Below are 27,086 nucleotides of genomic sequence, written 5' to 3'. Positions count from 1 at the left end.
GATGCTCTTCATCAAGAGGATACAGTCACATATGATTATTTAAATAAATTAATAAATAAGACAAGATAAAAGTTTATTGATCCCAAAGGAATTTTTGTGACGGAAGTTGTGCAGAAAAACAAAGTGACCAAACATGATCATAAATACAGTGCCTAGTTTAAACATAATAAGATAGAAATAAGATACGTGAAGGAAATAAATTAGCTAAAATAAGACTAGCAGACAATAGTATAGAAAGTAATGCTGGCAATGATAATGAGGTATCACACATGATAATGAAATATTACGCATGAAATTGAAAAATTATGGCTGAAAAAATGAATAATTGCACATTACATTGACAATGTTGTGCCAAAAAAGTGAGATATTGCACATATAATCAGAATATTGCAGATGAAAATGAAATGTTACACGATACTATTGAAAAAAATAATATTGTAAATTATGCTGTTACTGTTCAGATCTAAGTGTCTGGTGTTTTAGCTGTCACAATATATAATATTTAAGATTCAATATATTCAATATTTATTTATCACAAACACAATTATACATAGTATAATGCACAGTGAAATGCATTGTGCACCTGTTCCAGACCGCAAAAAATATGAATAATAAGAATAAAGAATAAAAACACACAATAAGTAAATAAATATAGATAGACAGATAGATAGATAGGTAGAAATAAGCAAAATAAATATATAAATCTAAGTGTCAAATAGTGCAAATAATAAAAGGGTAAGTGTGTGATTTTGTTATAAATTGCTTCAAATTTGTATTTTCTGTTAGTTTATTCTTATTTCAGTTGGAGTTTTCTTCTTAACCCTGTGAGACCCAATTATAGAAATAAATTGAGCAAAAAAATTACAAAATTTTACAAATAAAAGAAAACAAATAAATAAAAAGTAATATGTCATATTATATGGTTTATATATGTTTATATATTTTTGATACATATATTTACTTATATATATAATGTAATATATAATATAATATAATATGTATATATTATACAAAAAATTGCAAAAAAAATCAATAAAACAAAAATAATTTTTTTATATATATATATATATATATATATATATATATATATATATATATATATATATATATATATATATATATATATATATATATATATATATATATATATATATATATATATATATCTCAATCAAAAAAGATATAAACAATATAATATATTTTTTTTTATTGCAGGGTTTAAAAGAAAAACAACTCTCACTGCTGCTGCTTTCCTCCTCTAGGCGTCGCTGCAGTCCAGACTAGACCAGTGTGTCCCAGATCTCCTGCATGAGTCAGACTGTTGTGTAAAAGCGTGGATTGCCGAGTCACGGATCGCTGTTGTTTAACTTGCCCACGCAGCACAAGGACAAACCGCGTTAGCAGCATGAGCGCACACCAGATAGCAGCGATGACAAACACGCAACTAAGCATGACTTAAACTCCCTATAGTCAGTCACGTCGCCTTCGTTTGTCTTAAAGGTGTGTTTAGCGCGGCTGTTAGCCAGCTAGCAGCTAACTGTAGCGCACTTTGGAGTAACCTCTGTTCCTGACAAGTGGAGTGTGTTCATCATTTGAAGTTGACAGCAGCGTCCCTGCAAGATAAGGTAATGCTGAAAACAAACAACTGCCTTTTTTAACGTCTAGACAACCTTAAAATACGTGTTAGGAGCGTTAAATTCTTCCTGCTTGTTGTTTATTTAGCTTCTCAGTGTGTTGGAGTAGATATAGTAGCCTTTCTTGTGTGTTTTTGTGCATTTTTATGATATGGGTGGTTTATTATCAGTATCAGAACAAGGTGTAATGACCTACATTACAGTCTAATATTGTTGTAGCCAAGCTAAGTATATGTAACCTGAAAGAGAGAGACTCCTGCTTTGTTTAATTATTTTTGAGGTCTTACACATTATATTTATAGGTGTACAGTCTTCTAGACATGTAAGTTTCTGTATAATAATCTTTATTTATGTCACACCCAAGTTTCAGTGGGATTCACAAGGCAAAAAATGCATTTAAATCTATGCTTTTTGTGTATCTCTAATAAGATTTCTCTCTTCTAGCTGCAGACATGGGGTTCATCCACAGCTACTGTGAAGCTAATTCGTCCATCTCCCACACCTGGCTGGATGAAGGCATCTCCCCTTGCTTTTACTTCACCCTGGTCCCCACCACCCTCCTCACCATCGCCTTCTTCCTCGGCACCATCCACCGGATATTCTATCAGAAATACGGCACGGCGATGGAGCCCAAGTTCATCCCACGCTCCCGCCTCTATGGCTTCCAGCAGGCCCTCTCCATCATTCTGCTGTTGCAGTTTCTGGGTGGGATGGCGTGGCAAGCTGCCACCGCAAGAGAGCTCCCCGGTTATGTGGTGCTGTATGGCTGCTTTTCTATCCTGGGCTGGGCTTGGGCTGTATCCACGCTCAGGGTGGAGAGACGGAGGGTTCTGATAATGGACAGAACACGAGGACACAGCGCTGTCCTGCTGCTGTTCTGGGCCGTGGCTTTCTCAGCTGAGAACTTAGCCTTCGTTTCTTGGTACAGTCCTCACTGGTGGTGGAACCTGGAGAACAATCCGCAGCAGGTGAGGAGAGATTGAATTAATCATTTTGGAAATAAAATGTTGGCTGCAGTGACTGGATTCTAGTGTAAGCCCTTGTGTTGCACAGTCATAAAAGCTGATTCACTGTGTATGTAAACAGTCTAATCAGCCAAAGGTCAGATATATATCAGAGGTATGTATGTCTTTCAAAGCACACCCTTCAAAGCTGTCCAACCTGACATGATCCATAGATTGTGTATCCACCCTTGTCGGTATAGCTAGACAAGATGGTCTGGAAGTTCAGCACAAGGCTGAAGCGTTTTCTGCTGAGTCATGTCAAGTCAGACTTTCAGATCCTAAATGCTACACTGTCAGCCAACCACATCACAAGACAAAATCCTGCCCCTCCCACGCAGTCAGTTGCTGTAGGTTCAAGTTTGTGGTTATATAACTGTAAGCATGACTTGACACTTGTGTCTTTCTAAGAATACTGTGCCTTTAACTTAAGATGAATTAACTGGCTATAATTTCATCCCTCATTCTATAAAACCAATATTTTACAAGTGTAATTTTAATCGTACATCACATGGAAGTTTGAAGTTACTCAGAGGCTTTGTCATTGTATAATAAGGCACACAGTTGTTTACTCATTCACAGCTGTGTTATGATCATTAACTGAAGTTCTCCCCACTGTTCCATGCTGCAGTGTTTTACCCATAATGATTTGTTTTTAAATGGCTATGACACCCTCAGGTGCAGTTTGCCCTGTGGCTGATGCGCTACACTGCCACCGGGCTGCTCTTCTTCATTGGCCTTAAAGCACCAGGGTTGCCACGGAGACCATACATGCTGCTGATAAATGAGGATGAGCGGGATGTAGAAAACAGCAGACAGGTAGTAACGCTTAAACTGGTTAAAATCACAACCTGTGACTTTTCCACACAGCCCGGCCAAAAAAAAAAAAGTTGCACACTCTGATATTTTGTTGGACTGCCTTTAGCTTTGAGAACGACACTCATTTGATGTGACATTATTTTGATAAGCTTCTGCAATGTCACAGCATTTATTTCTGTCCAGAGTTGCATTCATTTTCCACCAAGATCTTATATTGATGGTGGGAGATTCGGACATCTGTGCAAAGTCTTCTCCAGAACATCCCAAAGATTCTCAATGGGGCTGAGGTCTGGACTCTGTGGAGGACAATCCATCTCATGCTCCCTGATCCACTCATTCACAATGTGAGCTCCATGAATCCTGGCATTGTCATCTCAGAATATGCTCGTACCATCAGGAAAGAAAAACTCCATTGATGGAAAGACCTGGTCATTCAGGTAATCAGCTGACCTCATTCTTTGGGAACGTAACGTTGCTGAACCTGACCAACCCCAGATCATAACCCTAACCCCCCCACAGGAAAGCAGTAAGCACTAGCCATCACTTTATCTGCCTCTCTTCTTACCCTGATGCCTACATCGCTTTGGAACAGGGTAAATCTGGACTCATCAGACCACATTTATTCTTTGAAGATGATTCTTCACCTCTATCCTTCAGGTTTTAATAATGTGTTGGACGGTTCTTAACCTGATTTTAGTAGTTTCAGAAATCTTGTTAATTGTTTTCTTTGCTTGATGCAGGACAATAATTTTCTGAGACAGATTAATATCCTTTCCGTGACCACAGGAGCTCCTCACTGCATCAGCTAGGGTTAAATAAGTTGTTTCCAGCTGAAACGTATTCATCACTGCAGTAATTATCCAATGGAAGTCTCCTACCCATTTCCTTAGTTAGATCCAGGTGGCGATTTGTTTTTTTTTGGCCAGGCAGTGTATGTGACTGATAGTAAATCACTATTTAAAACAGTTTTTTCAGCATTTCATTCTCCGTCTCAGAGCCTGTTGGGGAGAACAGAGGAGAATGAGTCCACCTGGCGAGGCTTCTGGAAGAAGGTTCGTCTGCTTGTTCCTTACATGTGGCCCCGGGGTAACGTCTTTCTCCAGCTGCTGGTCCTCTTCTGTTTGGGGCTGCTGGGAGTCGAGAGGGCCATCAACGTCTTTGTGCCCATTTACTACAAGAATATCGGTGAGTGATGTGTCTTCTTTACTTTGCCCCGTAGACTCTAGTTACTCAGAGCTCAAGTTAAATGGTCTCTTTCTGCAGGGACATCGTTGCAACAAGCCTGCGCCACAATCTAAAAGTGCTTTTTGTTTATTAAATTTGACCTACAAAGCCTCAAGAGTGTGTTGTGTGATGAAATTGAGACGTCCGTCTTCAGATGGCACAAACTGTCTGGAGGGTCAGAGAGTGGAATATAAAACACTGTAATGCCTACAGAAGCTTACTTTGCCTCCTTAATCATCTTGTTTATCTACATTGTCTTCAAGCCAAATACTTGTCCTTGTGACTTTTTTCTCTTGCGTGTGTCCTTCTCTCAGTGAATGAGCTGACTGATGGCAGCAGCTGGCACACTCTGGCCACTACAGTGTGTATTTATGTCCTGCTAAAGTTCATGCAGGGCGGAGGAGCAGGTAGGATTCACTCATTCATGTTATGAGTGCATAATATCTTCACAAACAGAGACACACAATTACTCCACAATGAATGCTGCACACTGATATGCAGCCTTAAATCACATGCCACATGACAGTAGATGTGAAGCTAATCTATCACTTTCACCCTCATCCTCTCCTCCCTGCAGGTGCCTCAGGGTTTGTCAGTAATATGCGCTCCTTCTTCTGGATCCGGGTGCAGCAGTACACTAATCGAGTGGTTCAAGTGCGTCTGTTTTCCCACTTGCATTCCCTCTCTCTGCGCTGGCATCTCGGCCGCAAAACCGGGGATGTGCTGAGAAGCATCGACCGCGGCACCTCCTCCATTAACAGCTTACTCAGGTAAGATTGTGCTGGATGGATGGATGGATGGAGGTTGGTTGGTTGTACATATCAGCAGTAAAAAAAATGTGTTCCGCAGTTATCACACTGCAGAAAACTGTCTTAATAAAGTCTTAAATATATAGTATATAACATTAAGTATCAAAATTGTGGAAAAATAAATAGTATCTTCCTCATCAGCCCAAATGAATTCCACTAACCATGCGAACAGACTTGAGTTTATCTTAAACTATCCAAACAGGTTAGTTGTGAAATTACGAATGTACTACAGAGGCAGGCGTTGGTGGCGGTGATCCTTGGTTCTGCATTATTGTGGCTCTTTATATAATCAATCCACCTCTTCTTCATGTCATCAGTCTTCCAAAATTGAAATAAATAAATGTAGAAAGACCAAGCTGTTCTGCACATTCTGGCATCCAAGGAACATGCTTTTGCTCAACAAAGGCAGACCAAACTGTAGACTGTAGTAGGCGTAGAACTAGAATAACCACCAATGCTATTGCTGTCTTCTTTTAAAACATTATAGTGTGATGCATAATGTGTCATTATTTCTGGCCGGCCCAAAAATACTCAACACAAAAATGTTCAAAGACAACTGAAGAATCTAACTCCACCATTCAACACTACATAGTTTCGAGTTTTCATTTGTTTTAGCAATTATTTTGCAATTATGTGTTTAGAAGCACATCTCAGAATAACCGTAACTCTGCAAAACCAAAATGGAAAAAAAAAAAGTCTACCTTTGTATATTTACTATATATATACATATATATATATATATATACACACACACACAAATTAATAAAAATTGCAAAATAATATACAAATACATATATATAGTAAATCATATATCTATATATATTTTTCAGTTTTTATCTGTAAAACCCAAATACAGAAAAAAAATTGCCAAAAACAAACAAACAAACAAACAAACAAAAAAAATATATATATATACAAGCAATAAATTCAAGATCCTGTGTGCAGTAGAACCAGGGTTTGTTTTGGAACTTACGGTTTCCCTAAATTTTTACTCTTTGAAATTTTAAATGAAATTGCCTCGCCTGTCCGTGTTTTTCCGCAGCTACATAGTGTTCAGCATCTTCCCCACCATCGCTGACATCGTCATCTCTATCATCTACTTCATCACTTACTTCAACGCCTGGTTCGGTCTGATCGTCTTCATCTGCATGGCCTTGTACCTCAGTAAGTAGTGGAATTTAATTGTCATCTATCATTTTATGGGTATGAAACTTGTGTTTTTTTGGGGGGGAATGAATGTTCCTTGAAAATGTTCTGATAATCTGCTGATACCTTCACCCAGCTCTGACTATCATCATCACTGAATGGAGAACCAAGTACAGACGAGACATGAACCTGCAGGACAACAATGCTAAGTCCAAGGCTGTGGACTCTTTGTTAAACTTTGAGACGGTACTTCAAAGTTTTTGCATTTTGGTTCTTTTTAAGTTGCACAATTGTTGTAAAACACAGTGAAACGGACGCGGACTGATTTTGTCTGTCGAATAGGTGAAATACTACAATGCTGAAAACTATGAGGTCAGCCGCTTTGAGGATGCTATCTTAAAATATCAGGTAAGCCAAAGGTATTTTTTTCATGAAAACAGAATGTGTGGCTATCACTACCTTTGAGATTGCTATCAAGCTGCACAAGCTGCTGTGTGGAAGCAAATCAGAAATGGAAGATGCCCAAACTCTCCGGGAAATCTGATTATTTGTCACGTTTAATTTAGAAACTTAAAGAAAAAGAGGAAAGAATTGATTTCAGCCAGAAAATCTGTCACCGGTCACCTTTCAGACTTAACTAGTTGTAACATTTTGCTATTTTGTTGCTATAGAAACATCGCAACGCTTGGAAAATAGAAAACTTTTCATGACCTGATAGCCTCGACACACATGCATGTCACTCTGCTGCTCTCTTTTTACTCTCTTTCCACTGAAACTATTGAATAGAAGCAAAAAAGCAAAGTAATAATCTTTCAAAAAAAGCAAGGAAATGAAAGTAAATACAAAATTTTCTATCACTCTTGGGTCAGTGGAGCTTTGAGCTGTTAAGGAGTTGCAATAAAGAGACTATTTTCGTAACATCACAGCTCAACAGGGAGCACTGAAGAAGCTTTGTCTGTTTTAGATTGTCGTATTACTTTTTTAACAGCGTCGCAAAGAATCAGTAGCTGTATGTACTATTTATTCGTTGTCAAAATGCTGGATCTAATGGTTCTTGTCTTCTCCTGTTAAAGGCTTCAGAGTGGAAGACTCAGGCGTCGCTGGCCTTTCTCAACCAAACACAGAACCTCATCATTGGATCAGGCCTACTGGCTGGCTCTCTGCTCTGTGCCTACTTCGTCACTGAGGGGAAGTTTCGGGTACTGACATTATTCGCAGAATTACCGATGCACTTGAAAAGAGTTCACATTTATTTATCGTTTACTGATGTCAAAATGTCAGGGATAACAGTCTGAATCATCCCGTTCAAATACTCTGATCCTAGGTTGGCGATTTTGTACTTTTCGGTACCTACATCATCCAACTGTATACCCCCCTCAACTGGTTTGGAACCTACTACCGGTAAGAAGTTAAACCTTTGAGATTTTGCTTCAGCAGAGGCTCTGTACCCCTGCTTGACTCTTCCTGTTGTCTGTTTTGTTTTACTGCAGAATGATCCAGAATTCTTTCATTGACATGGAAAGCATGTTCAAACTTTTCGAAGAGGAGGAAGAGGTACGTTTGAAGCTGACAGCTGTTTGGAGCTCTGATATTAGTGCTTCTTAATGCTAACTGCTCTGTTTATGTTCCCTTACGCAGGTAAAAGATGAAGTAAACGCAGGAAATCTTCTCTACAAACTGGGAAAAGTGGAGTTCGAGAACGTTTACTTCAGCTATACGAATGGGTTAGTTTGTGCTTGCTTTGATAGTTTAGGTCAAACTTGTGGGCAACGATAAATGTGAGGCATATACAGATGATCTTATTTGTTATTGTTTTACAGCAAAGAGATTCTCAAAGATGTGTCCTTCACTGTTCTTCCAGGACAGACAGTCGCTCTGGTAAGTCTGAGGAACACATTTTAAAGGAGAATTCACACAAACGGCTGGTGAACTGCATGTAGCACAGAATTAGCATGAACAATTAGCATGAACTTCCTGCAGTGTTCCAAAGAAATCAGAGGAATCTTTCTAAATGGTTGTTTTTAGTCTGTTGTAGATATAAATTAGCACCTGGAACTGTATTAAGCAGGAGTGTCAAACATGCGACCCGCGGGCCAAAAACGGCCCTCCAGAGGGTCCAATCCGGCCTGCAGGACGACTTTGTAAAGTGTAAAAAAAAAAAAAAAAAAATTTTTTGTCGCTTTGTACCTTTTTTGTCTCTTTTGTTTTGTTTCATGTAGTTTGTCTCATTTTTTTGTCATTTTGTTTCTTGCTTTTGTCATTTTTTGTCTCATTTGTCCATTTTTTTTGTCGCCTTGTAACTTTTTTGTCTAAGTTTTTTGTCTCTTTTTTTGGTTTTGTTTTGTGTCGTTTGTCTAATTTTTTGTCTTTTTTCTCGCTTTTGTCATTTTGTGTCTCATTTTGTTATATTTTGTCTTGTTTTTTTGTCTGACTTTTGTCATTTTGTTTCCAGTTCTTGTCATTTTGCGCTTCCTTTTTTGTCTCATTTGTGTTTTTTGTCTTATTTTTGTCACTTTTTTATTCGTTGTTTTGTGTGTTGTTTTTGTCTTTCTTGCCTGTGTTGTTTGTTTACTTTTTTGTCATTTTGTTTCTCACTTTTGATATTTTTTGTCTCGTTTGTGTCATTTTTGTCTCATTTTTGTTTTGTCCTTTTTTGTCGCTTTGTAACTTTTTTGTGTAATTTTTTTGTCTCTTCTTTTGTTTTGTTTCATGTCATTTGTCTCATTTTTTGTCATTTTGCATCACATTTTTGTAATATTTTGTCTTGTTTTTGTTTTTTGTCTTTTTTTTGTCTGACTTTTGTCATTTTGATCATAAAGTAAAACACTATATAATCAGTTCCAGATGCTTGTGACTAAATATTTTGTTCTTTGTAGAAAAATAGAAGAGAGGACCGCTTTGCTCTATCCATTCATTTAGAAAACTGTTTCATGATGTTAATTCCAGCGTTTCATGTGATTCACTGTTTTCTTCTTCTTCTGCCAGCTGAAAAGGTTTTGCTAACAGGGTTGTTGTGGGACACATGCATAATAATTATTATTTAAAATATTATGTTGATTAGAAAAACTTTCCTCACAATTAGAAGAGACATCAGTAAAAAAAAAACAACAAAAAAGGAGGTTTAGGTTTCATTTTAACTGTTTTATTTGACATTCAATTTGGTCATCAGGGGGGTGGGACAAGAGAAAAATGTCATTTTAGTGGGAACTCCAGATTTATTTGGTATTTAAAAAATATTTTCAAACATTCTTTTCTCCTCGTTTTTTTTAGATTTGGTCTCAGGACAAGAACATTTACACAATAACTGCATGTTTTAGTATTGTGTACATGGATTATTTGGCATTTTATGGGTGGGACGTAAAATGTCCTCCAATTCTGGAGTGACCCTTATGCTGAAATTGGAAAATCTTCATGTGTCCATGGGTGAGAGTAATCCCAGCTGTGAACCTCCAATTAATGAATCTGCAACTTTTTTTAGCATTGGCAGGAAAATGTTCACCCCAGGCAGCTAATTTCTGTATTTTCTTTCGGTATGATTCAAAAACAAACATTATTATTAATGTTAAAAATCTGCTTACTTTGGAAAGCTGTAGGGAGCTCATGCTCATCGCCCTCGCTAAACTCCATTTCCACAAATCTCTATAGCGAAGGTAAAGAGTGCACAGTTAGCATGACATTTAGAGCTATAATAGCAACATTAATGGGAACCGTGTCAGCTTGAAATATACCAGAATCCTCCTTTAATTCAAGATATTTTTCCCTCTTCTTGCTATTGCATCCTGTGTTCTCTGTTTAAGTGCTATTATCATTACTTCCTATTAATCTCCCCAAGGTGGGACCTTCGGGATCCGGGAAAAGCACCATCATTCGGCTGCTCTTCCGCTTCTATAATGTTCAGGGAGGCTGCGTCCGCATTGATGGCCAGGATATATCAAAAGTAAGTGTTTGACACCAGAGCAAGCGCACAATCCTACGAGCATAAATTAGCCGCATGCTCTTGAGATCACTAAGAGCAATAGAAGCACAAGTCATAATGTTCTCTCTTTATTGTTGCTGTGCCGTGGAGACTTTTTATTAGTTCGGGTTCGTTGTGTTTCCTCAGGTGAAGCAGACGTCTCTGCGAGCTCATATCGGCGTCGTTCCCCAGGACACCGTGCTGTTCAACGACACCATCCGGGATAACATTCGCTACGGTCGCATCTCCGCTAGCGACCAGGAGGTGGAGGAGGCCGCCCTGGCTGCCGATATCCATGATAAAATCATGGCGTTCCCCGAAGGTAATGCAGAGATAAAACATTTTTAACTCTGATGCGAAGAATTTAGAGGGTGTGGTTAGCTAAACCTATATTTATGCTATGTTATTAACATGTTTATGGCTAAGAATAAGAGCTTTTTCCAAACCAACCAACATTTTAGTAAGAAAAAAAAAAGATGTTCACAGCAATGTACAGATTATGACTCTGCCCTGCTCTCAAAATGTTTTTTAACATCTACCTCTTTGTATATCTGGCAGGTTATGATACACAAGTGGGTGAAAGAGGTCTGAAGCTGAGTGGAGGAGAGAAGCAGAGGGTTGCTATTGCCAGAACAATCCTCAAAGCACCGCAGATCATCCTGCTGGACGAGGTATAAAACATGAATCAATCCTCTAACTAAAACATCAGAAAATATTAGCATTAGTTGCAGATTGATTTTCCTGAATTAGTTGATGTAAATAACCAGGCTTTCAGGAACATGTTGTGAGACTATTATACACCTTTTAAGGTGCCAAAGTCTTGCTAAAGTTTTGTATCATAATCTCTCTGCAGGCCACATCTGCTCTGGACACACAGACAGAACGCAACATCCAGGCCTCTCTGGCTAAAGTCTGTGCCAATCGTACCACAATTGTTGTAGCTCACAGGTAAATCATCCCTGTACTGTAGATTTTTCTCTAAAAAAAAAAAAGTGTTTTTCTTTTACAAAGGGTACTTTAGAAAGCTCTTGGCCACACCAAAAAATGTCACTGGTGAAAGATTGTGCCTGCATAGTCTCCTTTAAATGTGTTTGTTCCACCAATGTTCAAGCTGTGCTGTCCTGTTAGCCTCCATATGGACCTCAGCAGTATGGATGACTTCACACCATCGTTCAAAACGTTTGGGGTCACACAGACAATTTCATGTTTTCCATGAAAACTCCCACTTTTATCCATGTGCTAACATAACTGCACAAGAGTTTTCTAATCATCAATGAGTCATTCCACACCATTAGCTAACACAATGTAGCATTAGAACACAGGAGTGATGGTTGCTGGAAATGTTCCTCTGTACTCCTATGGAGATATTCCATGAAACATTTCCAGCTACAATAGTCATTTACCACATTAACAATGTCTAGACTGCATTTGTGATTCATTTAATGTTATCTTCATTGAAAAAAAATGCTTTTCATTATAAATAAGGACATTTCTAAGTGACCACAAACTTTTGAACCGTAGTGTGTGTGTTAAGGTTCCAACACACAGAAGTGGCTGAAGATGCCACTTGCTTGAACTTTTTGGGATGTTTCCATCATTTGCTTTGGTTCAGAATCAACGTGGTGAACCCATGTCTCATCCTGAGTCACGAATCTCCTGAGAAAATTGACTAGATAAGCATGAAAACAAGCCAGAAGTGTCCATTCTGTCCAACTTCCGATTTGGTGTCGACAAACTCAAATAACCACAAACACTTGAGCTTTTGTGGACCACGATATAGATAGTTATGCCCCTTGTTTCCAGGTTAGGTCAAGAACTTTGTGAAGTACCCTTTTTGTATGTTGTTTAAGTAAGCAGATAATTTTCACTGACTCATTCTTTTAAACGCATCAGGTTGTCCACCATCATCGGAGCAGACCAGATTCTGGTCATCAATGACGGCCGGATCGCTGAGCGAGGACAGTAAGTGTGCTTCGTTGACCTGCTTGCTACCCCTCCTCTTGGTTACTGATCTCTAACTAATGACTATATTTCCTTCCCAGACATGACGAGTTGCTGCTCAAGGGAGGCCTGTATGCAGAGATGTGGTTGAATCAGCAGCAGGCTCAGGACTCAGACTCCTCATCAGAGACAGAATCCAAAGATCGCAAATCTGAGAAACTACAGCCTCCATCGACCTCTGCAGGCCACCAGGGGGACTGAATGTATTCATTGTTGTAGAAACTTTACATTTTTACTCTCATTTTTAATTGTAAAAAGCTGGTAGGCTATTTGAATGTGCTAGGACACTTAGCAAAGGGACAGTGTTATTTATTTGTAGGATTTTTTTTTAATTGAATGTGCAATGGCAGGGCTCAGTGAAAAGGGAAGGTGCCTTAATCAAACTGTGGAGGGATTAACACTATGTTCAGGGCATACTTTATATCCCATAGTTGTGATTATACTCAAGGTTTTGGTGTTGGGACTATTACCTCTAAAGAAAAGACAGATAACGGTATGTTTTGACATTAGAAGGCCAAAGAATGAACAGGAGTGCGTCTTATCTCGTGTTTTCATTCGAGTGGCACTGAGTTTTTTACATTTTCAGTGCTTCTAAGATGATCAGAAACACTCCTACCGCTAATTCTATATTGTTTGTATTTGTTTTCCTATTTAATGTTGTTAAGTTTGTGTTGACTGACACAAAAGGGGATCGAAAAATCTGATGGCAACCTCTTGAGAGGCTGATGATTCCGTCCTGCTGAACAATATATGAATTGGTACACTAGCCGTCAGGGATTTGGGTTTGTTTTTTAAGCTTTTTGGTTATTTGCTGTTCTTTTTCAGGTGATGTTTTATTTCAGAAATTCTGAAGCATCTGTACACCCTTGATCACCAAAACGGGGTGTGTTGAACGTCTGTGTGTCTTCTTAAATTGTGAAGAACTTAAAATTATATTTAAAATTTTGCTTTAGAAATACTTCTATATGTCTGGAGTTGTACAGTCCACAGTCCTTTTGACTTATAGCCAAATTATTATCCGTGTTTTGCTAAATTAACTCGTCAAAATCTCTGAATAAAAAAGACATACCTTTAAACTCACTTAATGTCATATTCAAGTATATATATATATATATATATATATATATATATATATATATATATATATATATATATATATATATATATATATATATATGCATAGTCAAATACACTATTTCTGAATAAGAATCATTTGCTGTCTTGCTACCTTACAGTCATGATTATAAACTTGTGTAAATATTAGTTTTGTCTTGTACTTATGAACAATGAAATTTTTTTTAATGTGCTCTGGTCTATAATATTTTTTTTCAATCTAGTCAATTTCAGCAAGTTTTATATCAGCTTGGATCGTTTCTCGTCATTTTGGATCATTTTTGTGTCTTTGGGATAATTTTCAAGTCATTTAGGAGAAATTTCATGTCATTCTGGACTAATGTTCTGCAATTATGGATCATTTTCGAGTCACTTTGGACAATTTTCGAGTCATTTTGGACAATTTTCGAGTCATTTTGGACAATTTTCGAGTCATTGTGGACAAGTTTTGAGTAATTGTGGACAATTTTCTTGTCGTTTCCAACAAGTTTTATGTCAGCTTGGATCTTTTCTCGTCATTTTGGATCATTTTTGTGTCTGAGATAATTTTTGAGTCATTTAGGATAAATTTCTGGGCTAATTTTCCATAATTATGGATCATTTTCAAGTCATTCTGGGCTGGTCAGTATATAATTGCAGGACTATCTGTGACATAGTTGACATTTTAGTTATATCCAGTCATTTTTTATTAATAAGTGATTGTTTCCATCATAAACAATTATGGAATTTGTAAAGACATGATAATAATGAACATACAAAACATTTTTTTCAAAATTGTGTGCAAGATATGTCCCATGGACTTCAAAAATCCCTCAATTATATATTACCTCAGTTAATCTCTGAATTCAAGTATGAGTGAATAAAAGTGTTGTTATGTAAATAGATAGTCTCCCTTCCAAACATATCTATTTTTTAAAATTATGTTGCCACCATCTTTTGCCATTCATCAATATAAAATTTGAGACCAGCATGGAAACATAATTAAGTTAAAAATTAATGTGCCCTGTGGTTGTGGAAGTGCAGCACAGTGACGCCCCCTGCAGGACCAGCTGTGTGTCACACCCAGGCGTCACTGACTGTCCACGGTCAGGGCGTAGCGAGCTGAGCTTTAGCAAACAGGCGGGGGCCAGCAGTCTTCTCTATATTCGGCGGACTAATGTTTAATCTTTAGTAAATATGGATTTCGACGCGTTATTCAGCGAGAAGACGTTCCAGTTTTCGGACTTCCAGGAGTTCACGGTACGTTGCTAAGCTAACAGCCAAGTCAACAAACTACGATAGCCGAGGCTAGGCGCTTCAGCTAGCGTTAGCTTGTCAGTTATACCTCAGTATAGTTGCCTAGAATCAAATAAAACTAACTTACTTTGCTATGTGGTGCTGTTTAGAGCTTTATAATTTGTGTTTTAGCGTCTCTAAATGATTACATAAGGCTTGCCCCCCTATGGATAACATACCGCTGATGTTACCTCTAGCTAAGGGCCTAGCGTCAGCTGAGCTAGCATAAATGAGCAGAGTTTATGGTTGCTGTAAACGATATCTAGTCTCCTGCTGCTGTATAATTGAGAAAGTGCTGAGTATATTGCTTTGATATGTCATTATATAATCATAAGTACGGCTTTCTACAGCCTAAAGTTAGCTGACCTAACTTAATTATCCAAAAACTACAGTTATGCTAACACTGCTTTGCTACTGTTGTTTTTGTAGTTTCTTCCAAGACACCAAAAGTTGACTGAACGAGTGAGAAAGCGGCTGTATTATGGCTTGGACAAAGATGTTTCTTTAGATGCCCTCTCCTGCCCCGTTACAGGTGAGAAAAACATCAGCTTTCAGTTACATGTGACTTCACTAACGTTACTTAGATCAAGTCGTCCTTGCTTCAGTTCTGCAAGTGCTTCCAGACATGAGTCATATTCATTATGTACGTGGAGATTTCTACTGATTGCATTTGTCTTGAGCAAAACGGAGTCATAATTAAAATAGGTTATAAATGTGCAGAATTAATTTACAAAGAGAAATACTGTCACATGTGAGCCTGCTTTTGACTTTGTGCTTTCTGGTCTTGCAGATATTGCTGTGGAAATCTTCCAGAAGTCTGCCCCAAGCCCAATACGTAAGCTCCAGAAGAAGTATGCTGCTCACGTTGCCAGGTTTGTACTGTGAAAAATGCTTGCACACCCAGGTTATGCACTCTTACAGGAATAAAAAGTTGCACAGTCATTCATACATGTGAAAAAAGTTTCATTTTTTGCTGCAGGGAGGCTTGCATCTCTCCGTGTGCCATGATGCTGGCTCTCGTTTACATCGAAAGGCTCCGACATAGAAACCCTGAATACTTGCAAAAGATCTCCTCCTCTGACCTCTTCCTGATCTCTATGGTATGTATTTGTAGTTCATAGGTCATTCTAAAAGTGTTAGTGTTATTATTACCATGCCCCACTTATTTCAAAAAGAGTTTACTTTCTTTGTTTACATCCTGATCAGGACTATACTGCTTCTTTTTTTTTAAAAAAAATCATACAGTCAGGGTTTACAGTCAACAAACACACTGAAATCTCTTTTTTCATTTAGATGGTTGCCAGCAAATACCTGTATGACGAAGGGGAGGAAGAAGAAGTGTTCAATGATGAATGGGGAGCAGCTGGGAAGCTGGATGTCCAAACTGTCAATAACCTTGAGATGAAGTTCTTGAATGCCATTGTAAGTGGAACTGTATGTGCTCATGTATGTACGGTGTGACCGCATGTGTGTTTGGTTCCGGCTCTTTCTCTCAACCCTGATGTCATGTCTTGTAGGAGTGGAGCCTCTTCACAGAGCCAAGCGACTTCTTCGACATACTAAGTCAGCTGGAAACCAGGTTTGTAATAAGGTCTGTCTGCATAATCAATGAGTCAGTGTTGTAAAGCATGTTGTGGAGGGTTTATTTCTGATTCTGTATCTCCAGCATTGCAGAACGTCAGGGAATGAAACGTGGCTGGTTCACCTACACTGACCTGTGTGTGCTGCTGGAGCAGTCTGCATGGAGTCACGCCCTCACAGCCATCTACCAGCACTTTACCAAGGTGGGAAAAGGATTTTAGTTTCAGGCTATTTTAATTATTATTATGCTTTTCTCGATTGAACAATTAGTTATTTGATCTACACAATGTCAGAAAATTTCAATCTATGTTTACAAATGCACAAGATGATGTCCTTAAATGTGTTGTTCTGTTCACCACCCAACCCAATACAAAATATTTAATTTGAAGATGGATTTTTTAGCCTGAAAAAAAAAAAAACTTGAAACGAATCATTTACTTGCTGCACCTCTATTTGAGTTGAGTGTAAGTGCACCATTTGGCTATGATTGAACCTGTGTCATATTAAACTTATGTATGTTACAACACCACTATATGGCTCTAACTAGAGTTTAAAACAACCACTAAGAATTATTTGTACTGTGATGTGATCCCATTCACTGTTGTTTTAAATGCAGCACACCAAGTTTTCCTGTTATTCATCCTGTTGGTTATGCAGCATGTTTTTTTACTTCCCTTGTGGACAGATTTCAGAGATGCTTCCAGTATTTCCATAATTTGGTTAATCTCTAGATTTGTGCTAGTTGTGACATCTCTAGGGTTGGGCAGTTGGGCCAAAAGATCATATGATGATGTTTTTGGGTAAAATCTCAATTCACAATCTGAATCACAATTCTCCCCACTGATTGAGTTGAAGTCATGCATATCATCAGCTTTGCATATGAGCTTAATTTGGCATATGATCTGCTTTTCACAAGAGTTATACAGATCATGTCATCGGGGATATTTTTTGTTTACAAAGTTATTGTACTCGTTTTGTGGCATTCTTCTCAGGTGGCTTTTTACTTATGTTCTCTATAAGTTCCAACTAAGTGAATTAGTATTCTGATTTGGTTTGCTTCCAGGTTTCCTGTATGCTCGGCCTGGTCTATCTAACCAGTGTGGCTGGCCTCATTGCCACCAGTGCTGTGATGCACCAGCTCAGCCTCTCCAGAAGCGGCCAGTCCCTGCTTCCACTACCCGGTGAGATCAACTTGGGCCATCTTCAGACTTCCAACTTAAACCCAGAAGCTCCTGCTGCAACCCAACGCCTTCCCTGTTGTGTTCTGGCCAACAAGAGTCAAAGCCGTCAGGTGGGTGCTCCTGGAATCAGCCCAGACCACAGGCAGCCGTCGGCCTCCACACAGACATCAATACTGTGTCTCTGGGGTTCCTTCCTCGCCTCGATGGGTCACATACATCCTGAAACTAAATCTGAAACGGAAACCTCCCCACACTGGTCTGCTGCTTCCTTCATCTGCCCCGGCTGTCTTGCAACCCTCCCTCCTCTACAGTGTGGGCTTCCAAACACCTCAGCACTCCTCATTCAAGGTCCTCTTGATAACCATCAGCACCGTGCTTCGTGGCTCTCCTCCGGCCTCCTTGGAACTGCTGAACCTGGTCTGAACTCTCACCTGGGGGGGCTTCCTCCTGTGCAGCTGCGACCCTGCCATCTGGACTCTCTGCTGCCTGTAGACAAAGTCCAAGCTCTGCTCATGCCTGGTTAGGGACAGCACAGCTTGTCAACCTGTAGCGACAGACTCTGGAAATTAAACCAGCATTGTCTCATGACTCATTAACAGCCACATGTCATGCTTTTCTTTACTTTTTCAGATCTAGAATGCAGGTGCAAAGACGAGAGTAGTTCATCACTTTAGGGAGGGTTTGATGATATTCACTTATGGGATGAATTTGACACAAGATCCTACAGTCTTCTATTAATCCTCTGAAACTTATTTCGCGTATGAAGGTCATTTAATGTTTTTCATGGCTGCAAACTTTTTTGCCACGCATATTTATCATATATGAAAGTTCACACCTGTTGGATGGTGATGGAGGGCAATGAACGTGTTTTGAGATATTTTGTCACAGCTGTAAGGTTAAAGCTGTTCACTGCTTGGCAGGTTGAGGAATGTGTGAAGGGTATGGGGCATATCTGAAAGATTCACAGCAAGTGTTTTATTTTTAATGGTCGGGCTCTGTCGGAAGAAAACCAGTTTGCTCCACATTTGCATATCGTATAGTTTGCTTTGCGCAGTTGCGGGTTTAGATCAGATGTTCGTCATACACATGCTGCAAGCACTGAGTTTGTTCACCAGTTTGTTTGTTTTTTACAACAGGCTCCTGTTGTTCACTTTTACCTCAAAGACAGGACACAAGAAAGCAGTGTTGGAGCATCATTTGCTGCACAGACATCCAAAGCTCACCTATTCTGTTTATTTACGGCTCATTTTGGTCGACTTTCTGTATGTAGTTACAATATTCACCAGATTTTATGTGGCACAAGGATGTTACATAATCTTAAAGCCGCTTTCCTGTATGGCCAAATGTAAGAGATTCACCTCTAAGTTCTTCCATGTGGATGGTTTCTATAAAGGATGGGCTTCTGGGGTTTCATGCAGTTTCTAGTTGGTTTTTGTTTATAACACCTTAAAGGCTAACTGCAGTGTTACTTTTATCGATCTGGAATTTGCACATCTGGCTTCCCTTTTTTTTTTTTCTTGGACGTTTCTCTCCATTATCACTGTGTTGTCATATCTTTTAAACACCCGAAAGAAAGAAAAATGTAAAGAATTGATTATTTTTATGTCCGCGGGTTACACACATTTCCTTTATAATTGAACCTTTGACAGATTTGATACATTTTGGAGCAGGAAGTCCTTTAATTTTGTACATGGTGGAAAATGCAAATATTGTAAAATGTGTAGAAACACAGAATTCATTAAAAAAGATGCATTTCTTTGAGAAATCGGTTTATTATTGTCTGTGATAAAGATAAAGATGAAGGTTGGCCGAAGAGTATATTGAGTTAAAAGTCATAAAAGCCCCATTTTATGATGTTTAAAAGCACAAATTCTTTTGCTAGAAGCCTTATGAGTGCAAATACTGGCAAATGGACACTCAAAAGTTTGGACACACACACCTTGTCATCGAAAGTGTTTTCTTTATTTTCATGACTATTTGCATTGTAGATTCTCACTGAAGGCATCAGAACTATGAATGAACACATATGGAATTATGTAGTAAACAAACAATTGTGAACTACCTCTCAACATGTTTTATATTTTAGATTCCTCAAAGTAGCCACCCTTTTCTTTGATGACACTCAAGGCACACTCACAGGTGTTCCTTGTCAAGGTTAATTAGTGGAATTTCTTGCCTTCTTAATGGGGTTGGGACCATCAGTTGTGTTGTGCAGAAGTCAGGTTGGCCCACAGTTGACAGCCCTATTTAACAACTGTTACAATCCATATTATGGCAAGAACAAATCAGCTAAGTGGAGAGAAACGACAGTCCATCATTACTTTAACCCATGTGTTGTCCTGCGAGTCAAAATTGACCCGTTTTAAAGTTTGAAAATGTGGAGAAAAAAAAATTTCACAGTGAAACTTCTAATGTCCACATTTTCAACGTTCTTGGGAAATCTTTGAACATTTTCGGTGGAAAAAAAAAGAAGTATTAAAAAAATTTCTTTAAAACAGTCACATAAAAATCAACCAAAATCCAGCGAATTTTGCTGGATCTTGGTTGATTTTTATGTGAATGTTCTTAAGGAAAATATTAGAAATTTTACTGATATACATGTAATCACTTTAGATATATTTAGGGTTTTTTTGGAAGATTTTTACTAATTTTTTTGAAAATATTTACAAGAATTTTCTTGTCAAATTTGGGGGATTTTTTTTTTTTAAAATAAAACTTTTAAGGGAAACTTTCAAGGAATTATTTGAATTTTGGTTTTGTAAATTTTCATAAAATTTGGGGAATTTTTTTGCTGAATTTTTGGATTTTTTTTCAGACGAGGAAACAATATCTTTTGGTGCCTGTAAACGAGGACAGCAGGAGGGTTAAACAGCATTAAAAGCAGAGTGATGATGGGTGTTTTTACAGAGAGGAGAGCAGATGACCAGCTTCCCTCCCCCTCCTTGAGCCTCTGCCAGCTTCTCTTACCCCTCCCCTCAGCTCATACCACCCCAGAGCTCCTAATATAGACCCGACCGCTTTGTAGAAAGGGCTAACAAACCGACTGTCTGCTGCGCGGAAACCAACTTTTTCATGGACACACGACAGAATAATGGAGTCTCGATCGCAGGTGAATCACTTTGGAGTTTGTGAAGTTTACTGAAACCGAGGTAGCGTTGAGGATTTATAAAAATGCTGGTCGTGTCATGTGGAGAATGTTTCGCTTCATGTGTTGCAGGTGTCATTCCTGGACAAGAAGCAGGAACTGCAGAAACAAGGTATGTCTTCGTAAATGTGTGGATGTGAATGTGGAGATTTTGGTGTAATATTATAACCTGTTGCTGCATATTTGTGTGTGACCAGCTGTTGTACTTCCTCCTAGAGGCTGATGCCACCGTCTACATGAACTTCATGAAAAGCCACCGCTGCTACGATGCCATTCCAACCAGCTGTAAACTGGTCATATTTGATACCACACTGCAAGTAAGACTTCAACACAATAATGTTCATACAGTTAAGTCCAAAGTTTTTCATACAAAATGCCAAGTTGTGATTTATAGTGATTTCTTATGGCTGGAAATAACATGAACATGTGACAAAAGGCAGTACAACGTTGTGCTAAAGATGTTATATGGTAGATTTTTAGCTATTTCTGGGTTTTTTTGTTGCTTTTTTACATTTTTACTAAAATCGCCATGCAAAAAAATATCATCTCTCAGTAATCAGTGGCAGCAATCAACTTTGGTTTACTTTCATGATGTTTCCTGTCACGTTTTCCTTAAAAGAACACCTCCAAAACATTATATTCCTACCCCCATGCTTGAACATCTCGGTGAAGTTCTTGGCCTTCAATGCTTCTTTTTTCTTTTACCAAACAAAATCCACCTTCCTGTGTCTAAATAATTTTGCCTTCATTTCATCCAACCACAGAATTGATGACTTGAAGCTTTTTTATTTGTCCAGATGTGCTTTTGCAAAGGGTGAGGCATACTTTTATGCGCCTGTCTTGGATTTTTCTTTAGTCTGCATCCATGGAGACCAGTGTAGTGCAGTGTCAGTCTTGTTTAGTGTCTTTTTCATGATTATCCATAATTTTGATCTTTTGAGTGACTTTATCTGCCTCCAAAAGGTGAAAAAGGCCTTTTTTGCACTGGTGGCAAATGGCTTGAGGGCTGCACCTCTGTGGGACAGCAAGCTGCAGAGATTTGTGGGTAAGACAGGATTAAATTCATCAACACAGTGACTTGATATAAATTCTAATAATGGGAATAAAAACCTCTTTTCTTCCACAGGTATGCTGACTATCACAGATTTCATCAACATCCTCCATTGCTATTACAAGTCCCCTATGGTGAGCATGAATATACTGCAGTTTGAGTTGACAGTGTGCAGTTTTTTTTTTTTTTGTTGTTTTTATTCTTTTTTTTTTGCAGGGCTCCAATGTTTGATCGATCACACGTTGACACTGTTTCTCCCTCTGAAAGGTTCAGATGTACGAGCTGGAGAGCCACAAGATCGAAACGTGGAGAGGTGATTCAGTTAAAAGTAAATAACCTGCACAGATCAACTGCATTTCTCCCTGGTTGCGTAGTTAAATATTGCATATAATCAGGATTGTGTAATCAGATCACAAAATTGACCTGTTTTAAAGTTTGAAAATGTGGAGAAAAAAATATATTTTCACAGTGAAACGTCTGATGTCCACATTTTCAACATTTTTGGGAAATCTTTGAACATTTTTTGGTGGAAAAAATGTTAAAAAATGTTTCTTTAAGAACATTCACAAAAAATCAACCAAAATCCAGCGAAAATAGTTTTAAAATAAAACTTTTAAGGGCAACTTTTAAGTAGTTATTGGGATTTTCTTCCAGAAGGTTTTGCAAATTTTCAGAAATTTGGGGAATTATTTTGCAGAATTTTTGGATTTTTTTTCAGAGAAGGAAACAATATTTTTTGGTGCCTGTAAATGAGGACAACAGGAGGGTTAAAATAATCTCACCCAACCCTTATTGTTTCTGTGCAAACATCTCCACCTTAACCGTCTCTTCTTCTGTCTAGACGTCTACTTACAGTATTCCAATCACTTCCTCATCAGCATTTCTCCAGAGGCCAGGTGAGTCTACGGCTCTCAAATGTTCTATTTTAACTGAATTTACAGTGTAGTAAAGCCAAACAGTGCATTCCTCTGTTATCTCTCCTCCCTCCAGCCTCTTTGATGCCATCTATTCCTTACTGCGATATAAAATCCACAGGCTGCCTGTCATCGACCCCGAGTCTGGAAACGTCCTGCACATTCTGACGCACAAAAGAATCCTCAAGTTCCTCCATATATTTGTGAGCTTTAACTTAATCTTTATGTGTGTAATAACCAGTTGTGGAAGAAGCATTTAATTAAGTTAAAGATGTAGTATCATATTGTGAAAATAATCCACTACAATTAAAGTCTTGCATTCAAAACTTTAAAAGCAAAATTTACAAAAAATACTTATTCTGCAGAATAGTGGCCGATATCAGTGTTTTACTACATATAGGAGGTTTTTGGATGAATATTACTGCCACATTAATGTTTAAGTTGCATTGCTTTATACACTATTTGGTAGATAATCCACAGCAGTGCATCATTCTAAAAGAGAGCCATATGTTTGTAGTGACCTGAGAGAATCATGCACAAAAAAATACATTTTCACAAGCTTAGAAAAACAACAGTTTTTTCAGCTTGGTGACACATTCTAGCTAATCCAAAAGGTCTTCAAAACTCTCTTTGTACTCACTATAAACAAATCTGGGAAGCGAAAAGACAGATTAAGAGGAAAATTGACAAAAACAAACGTTATTAATAAAAAAATATATGTAGCACGGCTCACAGCATATAGAGAAGCAAGTTGTTGAAAAACACATTCAGCACGGTGAAATATCTCAGCAGTATCCCATCAGAGTAGTGTGAGAAAAGTTTGTAGAGGTTTTTAAAATGTTTGACAGCCTTTGATCAATCTGCTTTCTAAGGTTGAAATACCAAAACCACAATCATCAGAGACTCTGGAAGCTTAATTATTTAAAACCAGCCTCAAGCTTTTGTACCCCAAATGACTGCCATGTATTTTTTATATTTTTCATACGGCTAGATTTGGTTTCTTTTTTTGTCTACCTGTCCAGAGACAACAGGTGTAATTTAACTGCTCTGGCACAGTTACAATTAACTGTGTGCTGTCCCTGCAGAAATGAACAGTAAATAATGAAATAGATGAATATTCTCAACCCATTCAGGAATATTTAATTGAGCAGGTTATCAGGAAAATTTTAATTTGGAGATGTGTGGGTGTTTTTTGTTTGTTTTTTTGTTACTGGATAGAAGTGGTATGAAAATCTGAAAAGTAAGTTTCAGACAAAAGTAGTCTAGTAAAAAGTCTAATATTTGCCCATAATTCTCTCACCAAGATTGCCAATCTGTAATTTTCCCTTTTGATTTAATGTTTGGCTTGATCTTATGATCAAAAAGGAGGGATTTGTGAAGGAAAAATTATTCATAATGGCCTTCAGAGAGGCAGAACTGATGCTGGTGTTGCTTACATTTACTGCTGCTCTGTCGGTGTCGCTTCTCCTGATATCAGTAAACCTGACTCACAACCTAAAGTCATCTGAGTGTCCAGTGTGTCTCTGTGTCTGCCTCATCGACATCCCTAAAACTACACAACAGAAACTCTCCAGTAAAGTATAAATACCTTGACTGTGTACTTCTTGTGTCGAGTAAATGCACTTCCACCTCTGGTTCTAACCTTAAATCCCGTGTGCACCAACATTCTTCAACTGAGGGATTTGGATGTTTTCAGGGGAAAAAAGTTCCCAAGCCTGCGTTCCTCCAGAAGCAGATCCAGGAGTTGAGGATAGGAACGTTCAGGAACATCGCCACTGTGCAGCAAACAGCATCGCTTTATGATGCCCTCTCCATATTTGTGGAGAGGCGGGTGTCTGCGCTGCCGGTGGTGGACGAACAAGGTGTGCTTCTTCAGAATCTTTAAAGGTATTTTCCCTTTATTTGGTCTGCACTGATGTCTGTTGCATGTTTGTTTTCTCAGGCAAAGTGGTGGCCCTCTACTCGAGGTTTGACGTCATTGTAAGTGCATCATCCCGTGTAGTTTTTTATTGAATTTTTTTTGCAACTTTCCGCTGTTTATTGTCATTGTTTGCTGACGTTTGCTCCAGAATCTAGCAGCCCAGAAGACCTACAACAATCTGGACATGAGCATGCAGGAGGCCGTCCGCAGGCGCACGTGTTACGTGGAGGGAGTCATCAAGTGTTATCCTGATGAAACTTTGGAGACCATCATATGTCGTATAGTCACAGCCGAGGTACATCTTTTTGGACACTTCTGATTAAAACCATGAGTTTGCAGGATAATAGAGCATCTCTGTCTTTTCCCAGGTCCATCGGCTGGTCCTGGTGGACAGATCTGATGTGGTGAAGGGCATCATTTCTCTGTCTGACCTGCTGCAGGCCATGGTCTTAACCCCTGCAGGTATTGACGCCTTATTATCCTAGCAGCAGGGGGCAGAGCGTCCCCTCCTTTGTCTTCTGTGTAGTCCTGGCAGTGTTTCCAGCCTGGGAGGCTCTGGAGCCTCGTTCCTACTCCAGCCAAGCCCCATGACCTGCATCCTCCCTGTTCCCACAGGCTTGTTGTTGAAAACCGCCTCCTTGCTTTCAATCTTGCACTCAAAAACATGCAGGTGTTCCCACAGAGCCGCTCTACGAGGCTTAGTTTCATTTTCTAAACAGCTGCAGAAGAGAATGACAGCAGAATTCATTTGTATCTTTCAGAAATTGACTAAAATGAGAGAACATAAGAGGAAGAGAAATCCGCTGGCTCTGCTGCTGTTTACATTAAAATGTCTTCAAGTTCCGTTACTGGACAGTGAGCTGACCTTGATGCCATGATGTGTCTATAGGTCCACTACATTGGCTGCATTTGATCAAATTGATCAATGTGTATTTATTCAATATACTGTATTTCTGTAATAAATTTGTATCAAATCTTGCCAATATGTGGTCTTTCTGTACTCTGCTTACATATACAGCTTTGGACATTATTTTTAGACCACTGTGACCAAGGTTTCATGATCTTCCTTTGCAGTTGTAGGTGGAGCTATATAGCATTTTCTTCCTTAGGACAGCTGTTTTTGCCAATTTCAAGCCAATTGGCTTATATTGTATCGTCTCATCATCACATGATGTTATTCTTTTTGGCGTATCTGAGTGATAATTTAGTTTTGATTATCTGTTGACTTTTCATACACAGTTTATGCACAAAAAATGATGACTCATACAGTGTAAATTTAGGGGTTTTTTATAGTTTCAATTTTAAAAAAGCTATTATTATTTAACCAGTGTAAAAGTGGTATAATAATTATTATCTATATAAAAAATAGTATTAGCATTGCAGTAGATGCAGATGTAACTGCTAATATTTTTATAAATTATTGTATTATTATATGACTTCATTTTGCTTTATTTTGCTTTATTTTATCCACACTTCCTCTGAGATTAATCCAAGCCACTATGTAAAATAAATAATAAAATTAAATAAAATTGATGACTTGATAGCTGCAGATGTAACTGGTATAATTGAGGTAATTTTTTAAAATTATACTTAGAAGATTTGTTTCATTTTATCCACACATATACACATATTCCCTCCCAGATTAATCTAAGACACTATATTCAACTAAATTAAATTAACTTAAAACAAATTAATGACTCAGTAGATGCAGATGCAACCGTTATACTCAAGGTAATTTTTTAAAATTTTCTTTATTGTATGAGTCATTTTATTTTGTTTATTTTATCCACACACATACACGTATTCCCTCTTAGATTAATCCAAGACACTATATAAAATTAAGTTACAACACTTGGTACATGCAGATGCAATTGGTATATTTGAGGCATTTTTAAAAATTTAACTTATAATAATTCATATTTTATTTTATGTTGCTTTATTTTATTTTATCCACAAATATACATATATTCCCTTAGATTAATCCAAGCCACTATGTAAAGGGGAAAAAAAACCCCAAAAGAGACAGATTTAATTGGTATTTTCAAGGCATTTTTTTAAAAAATAAAACTTTTTATTTTATTTTATTTTATTTTATTTTATTTTATTTGACTCCCCTTTGCTATGTTTGATTGAATGCTGTCTGTATTTTCAGTATATAGTAAAAAAACCATTTAAATAAAACAAATGTAAGACATTTAACAGCTAAACATACAGGGGCTATAGTGTTTCTGCAGTAGTAGAAAATAGCAGTTCTAGTAACAGGAAACTGCTCGCAGCTTCTGCAAGTCTCCACAAGTGTTCACCCTCATGATGCAA

The 27,086-nt window shown here is 38.1% G+C and overlaps 3 protein-coding genes across 4 annotated transcripts; all 3 read left to right on the top strand.

Annotated features, from left to right (window-relative positions):
* Window positions 1-1,324: 1,324 nt before the first annotated feature.
* Window positions 1,325-13,669, top strand: abcb6a (ATP-binding cassette, sub-family B (MDR/TAP), member 6a). Its single transcript, XM_023270542.3, has 20 exons — window positions 1,325-1,625; window positions 2,079-2,602; window positions 3,314-3,454; window positions 4,450-4,639; window positions 4,993-5,085; window positions 5,256-5,448; window positions 6,530-6,651; window positions 6,770-6,879; window positions 6,976-7,041; window positions 7,707-7,832; window positions 7,958-8,034; window positions 8,124-8,187; window positions 8,272-8,357; window positions 8,454-8,511; window positions 10,466-10,570; window positions 10,736-10,910; window positions 11,147-11,259; window positions 11,442-11,536; window positions 12,482-12,550; window positions 12,631-13,669. Exons 2-20 carry the CDS (start codon window positions 2,087-2,089, stop codon window positions 12,788-12,790), a joined length of 2,559 nt encoding a protein of 852 aa, XP_023126310.2. The 5' UTR covers window positions 1,325-1,625; window positions 2,079-2,086; the 3' UTR covers window positions 12,791-13,669.
* A 1,091-nt stretch (window positions 13,670-14,760) lies between these two features.
* cnppd1 (cyclin Pas1/PHO80 domain containing 1) lies at window positions 14,761-19,504 on the top strand. The gene is made up of 8 exons (XM_023270546.3): window positions 14,761-14,941; window positions 15,407-15,509; window positions 15,768-15,849; window positions 15,957-16,077; window positions 16,271-16,399; window positions 16,495-16,556; window positions 16,644-16,761; window positions 17,622-19,504. Exons 1-8 carry the CDS (start codon window positions 14,879-14,881, stop codon window positions 18,261-18,263), a joined length of 1,320 nt encoding a protein of 439 aa, XP_023126314.2. The 5' UTR covers window positions 14,761-14,878; the 3' UTR covers window positions 18,264-19,504.
* A 1,197-nt stretch (window positions 19,505-20,701) lies between these two features.
* Window positions 20,702-25,753, top strand: prkag3a (protein kinase, AMP-activated, gamma 3a non-catalytic subunit). 2 transcript variants are annotated; one of them, XM_023270548.3, is made up of 12 exons: window positions 20,702-20,848; window positions 20,957-20,996; window positions 21,101-21,201; window positions 21,848-21,929; window positions 22,011-22,069; window positions 22,203-22,248; window positions 22,777-22,831; window positions 22,926-23,052; window positions 24,546-24,711; window positions 24,792-24,829; window positions 24,919-25,065; window positions 25,139-25,753. In XM_023270548.3, the coding sequence occupies exons 1-12, from the start codon at window positions 20,831-20,833 to the stop codon at window positions 25,253-25,255; spliced, it is 996 nt and encodes a 331-aa protein (XP_023126316.1). In that variant the 5' UTR covers window positions 20,702-20,830; the 3' UTR covers window positions 25,256-25,753. The 2 variants fall into 2 exon arrangements, with proteins under 2 accessions (XP_023126316.1, XP_023126315.1); XM_023270547.3 differs by having other exon boundaries at window positions 22,203-22,263.
* Window positions 25,754-27,086: the final 1,333 nt, after the last annotated feature.

This window comes from Amphiprion ocellaris, chromosome 24 (assembly GCF_022539595.1).
Source record: "Amphiprion ocellaris isolate individual 3 ecotype Okinawa chromosome 24, ASM2253959v1, whole genome shotgun sequence".
Classification (NCBI taxonomy): domain Eukaryota; kingdom Metazoa; phylum Chordata; class Actinopteri; family Pomacentridae; genus Amphiprion; species Amphiprion ocellaris.
The sequence above is the reverse complement of the archived record's forward strand: the minus strand, read 5'-3'. Positions and strand labels throughout refer to the sequence as shown.